General features: G+C 43.8%; 1 protein-coding gene across 1 annotated transcript in view; it reads right to left on the reverse strand.

Moving 5' to 3' along the window:
* Positions 1–4,265, reverse strand: part of LOC103768666 (transcription elongation regulator 1-like) — a gene marked incomplete at its 3' end in the record, with an annotated part of 22,837 nt that overhangs the window by 14,840 nt on the left and 3,732 nt on the right. The window contains 2 exon segments of the mRNA XM_008935818.1: positions 1,174–1,416; positions 4,159–4,242. Coding sequence (XP_008934066.1) covers positions 1,174–1,416; positions 4,159–4,242 — 327 coding nt within the window.

A 4,265-nucleotide genomic window follows, 5' to 3' on the forward strand; every position in this document is an offset into this window, starting at 1 on the left:
TTAAGTGACTTCGCTCAGCTTGTACAGAGAGTCAAAAATAGGAGTCAAAAATAGGAGGATGCTGCTCAGAGCTGCTGCTTCTTTGTAATTCTTAATCAGAAACTAATCTATCTGTTCTATCTGATACAACTGCAGTCTCAACTTACTTTGCAACAGAAAATCACCAGCTCTTGGTATATGTTTAGTGCTGCTCCACACCAAAAAAATATTCATACATTTGTACTGGAGCAGAAACTCAACCATATCCCCCCAAACTAAAGATGGTATTTATGCAGGGAGTGGCTCTCCCGAACTCTCCAGAGGAGCTCTGCAGCAATCACAAACAGCAGCTGAGTCCAAAATTTTGCCAGTTTAAAATTATTTCCTTAAGTATCTAAATATTTTATAAAAACTTCAGAAAATACAATTCATGCAGGAACCAGAGGGGTGTCATCTATCAATCCATGCAGGAACCAGAGGGGTGTCATCTAAGATTTATAGCCCATGGTCTTTACTTCTAAAGCCTATGAATAACACCCTGGTCCTCTGGGCCAACCTCAATGTTTTGTGCACACGTTCAGCATCACACTCAATAGCTGCAAACCCAGAGAACTGGAAACACCTCATCTCTCAGGGGCAAGGCCCCTGAATGGTCATCTTTCATGCTCATAAATATATTCTTTTCTTTTCACTTCTTTCAGCTATAATCCACACCCTAATAAATATTTATGTGCAAGACTTAAGGTCTAAATCAAGCAAAGAGAAAAAAATTAGAGCCATATTACAATTGTAATTTTAATACAAACTAGTAACATATATTGCTACGATATTGTCAGGCACATGGCTCTGTCCAGCTCACTTTTTTTTTAAAATAAGATGACAAGATAGACACGTGCCATGAGACTAAGTAGCATTCAGTGCAATTCTTCCATTTTCCAATCATCTAAAGGAACATTTTTTACGTTACGAATTGCAGCTGTTTTCTGATATGCGTATCCAAGAGCTAGAAGCAGAAGTCAAAAAACTTCATATTCTTTGTTAATTAAAAAGTCTGTCTGCTAACCCTGAATTCTTTCAAAGCTACTCTGAGCGGAGAGGATTCAGGCAAGTTCCATACACAGTGGACACATGAGTGCAAACAAATTGACAACATGGACATGTAGCGGACAAGACAATTACAGTTCGCCAATTTACCTGGAAGTGGAATAGGCATGCCAGGAAGGGGGACACGAAATGGAGGTACCATTACTGGTGGAAAAGCAGGAATTGCTGCAGTTGGCTGCGGTACTGCATGAGGAACTGCAGGAGGCAATGTCTGTGGGACTGGCTGGGGTACAGTCTGCACAGGTGTAGCAGAAGGAGCAGAGGTTGAAACACTGACTGATGGTGTGGCAACTGAAACACCCGAACTCGGGGTCTGGTCTTGTGTGGTAGGTGCTGATAAAAAAAACACAAAGAACACCTTGTATCTTCGACACTGCAATATATTTACTGCAAACATACTGGCTCTCTGTTTCCCAACAGATGTTATAGAAGCAGATATGCTCAGATATAATCAGCAGGAAGACACCCTTGGACAAAAAAAACCTTTGTCTCCTCTGTAACATTAAATATTCACAAAGCAAGTAACTCGGAATTTTACTTTGTCCCATTCTTTACACCTAACAAGTCTCCATAGCAGTAGCAAAGGTGTATCAAAGGACAAATACAGCCTGAAATGAAGTTCTACTCTGTATCCCTGCTCAGGAAAATAAAAAGGGAATGTTACAGAGCATTTCAAAATGGAACAAGGTTGTTCTTAAACTAAATGAACACAGGTTCTGTTTTTTTAACAATAATGGCAGCAGTATGTCAGCAGTCTGTCTAAAATCATGCTTTAGTAAGCTGTGATCCTAGAACAGAAAAATGTCAATTAAAAAAAATGTGTAAATAAGCGAGGAAAAGGAAAGTACTTTTGTTCAGAGGCTGCAAGAGCTTTCTTAATCTTCAGTGCCTCCCAGTGGGAAGATACACTACCAGCATTCGATGCCTAACCCTTGCAGCATGACTGAGATCAGCATCTGACTGGGAGTAAACAGCCAACAGGCTGGCACATGGGAACCAGGGACAGGACTGGTTAAACCCACTGACCAGCCCTGCAAGCTCACACTGCAAGACTGGCTGGAGGGGGGCAAACTGTTGTAAAAATAAGCTAAAAAAAAAAGGGCAACCACACCAACTTACAACCACACTGTATATGGGCACACCGTGCGTTTCTTCAGTATTTAATTACCACTGGAAGTATTCCAAATAACACACCAGTATTAGCATATTTAAGTAACTATGTTTGGTCTGTTGTTAAGCTTTTCAGAAAGGGTGAAATTTCTTAGGACTGCCTAAAATTTAGGGAAATGGAGCAGACAGTCAGTATGTGATTTAAGACCTAGGTCATATCAGTACCAGACAAGAACGAAGCTCAGCCAGAAGTCCCAGTCTTTATACAGGCCAGGTCTGAGAGTTATAAAATTATTTTTAAGTGACAGAATTTTATCACCTAGGCACAGACACCAACAGTAACAGTTCTTGAAAGCAAAGACAAAGTTTAGCAGGTAGAACAGGTAGAAGTGGGACAGATTCTCAGCATTCAGTATCAGGAAATGGTGTTCCAGAGAAGGGGCACAAAGCGCAACTCCGAAAGCGGGACCAGCTCTCACAAGCCTGGCATCAGGCTGGAAGCTCACACTCACCTCTGCCTCCTTCCTGCTACTCAGCTAAACAGGTCGAGCAGACCTTATTTCAACAGCTGAATGCAGTGCTAAGTTAACCAAATTACTTTTCAAATTAAATAAACTCCCTAAAATGCTCCGAGCAGCACAAATGATTTGCTCCTCCAGTGCTCTGTCCTCCCTCCAGAGTTAACTGAAAGCATGGATTTGAGGGGTACCTAAATATGACTGCCTTTCACACACACATCTCTGAAGTCTGTGCTAAACAGTGAGTTCAACTTGACTCGTCTACTCTGTTACAGGAAAAAGACAGAAGTCATTGCAGGGGATGCAGCTGGAGAGAGAAGTTCTGCAGCTGCTCACCTTCTGCAAGCTCTGTGGCCAGACTCGTGCCCACGGTTCTGCCAGTGCAGCCCAAGGACAGACTCCTGCCCAGCACAGCTGCTGGGCTTCCCCAGCCCTGCGTGTGGGCAGGGCAAGGGGCACTGCCCGAGCTGCTCCTCAGCACGCATGCCTGGCTTTGGGCACACTGGGTGACCCTACCCATTTGCTGCTGACACTCACATGTGCAAACAGATCCGTAGCACATCATATACAGCTCTGTACCTCTCTGCACCAAAGGCACTTTGTTGGCATATATATCTTAGTATAAATCATATGACTTACAATACACACAGGCAGTACGTAGGAACACGCACTATGTGCATGCTGCACAACTTCAGCTCCTTTTCCTCCAGAGGCTCCCTCAGCTGGAAAGCCCCTGGAAGTAAAAGCTGAGCCCATCTAATCAGCACTGATCTGTCGGACTCGATGATCTCAAAGGTCTCTTCCAAACTAAATAATTCCATGATTTAAAGATGCTGAGTGAATTATAAGGGCTCTAAGGACTTTCTTTTTCCTCTTTTGTGCCACTCAAGCAGATGGGATCTTACCAGGCTCAGTCAGAAGAATAATGCCAACAAAAGCAATACACCAGAAGCAGCTCTGTCCTGCAGTCAGCTGATTCCTGCAGCCCAGGAACAGGACTCTTGAGACCCACTCAGCCTCTTACCACGACAGACGCCGGTTTGGAAACCAACAGGCAATTGCTACAACTGTAATTCCTACCTCAGATTAACTTTTCTTGTGAAATACTTCCAAAACCAGTTTAGCTTTATCTACAGTCAAAAGGAAATGGATGCATAACAGCTTTGAGATGATGTGATAACAGCAGAAGAAAAATACACAAAGACCTAAAGAAAAAGAGTTGCATGCTGATCTAGTGTTAACTCTCATGAAGTAACTTTCAGATTGGTGGGAAAAGAGGTTCACATGCAAGGTTCTTCTGGATCAGATACTGTACTTTAAACTCATACTCCACGTTGAGATCACTTCCTCCTGGATCCCAAGTTTTTGCTGCAGTAATTCCCCAGGGCAGCACCCCCACCCCCCGCTGCCCACCCCCCCAAAGCTGCAGAAGCCCTGGGCTACTCACTGGAGATCGTCTGGGAGACCGACGTGGCGGTGGTGGTGGTGGAGGTCGTGGAGGACTGAGTACTCGAGGAGGTGGATGGAGAGGCTGCAGAAGCAGGACTGCTGGTG

Source organism: Merops nubicus, unplaced genomic scaffold (assembly GCF_000691845.1).
Source record: "Merops nubicus isolate BGI_N331 unplaced genomic scaffold, ASM69184v1 scaffold21222, whole genome shotgun sequence".
Taxonomy (NCBI): Eukaryota; Metazoa; Chordata; class Aves; order Coraciiformes; family Meropidae; genus Merops; species Merops nubicus.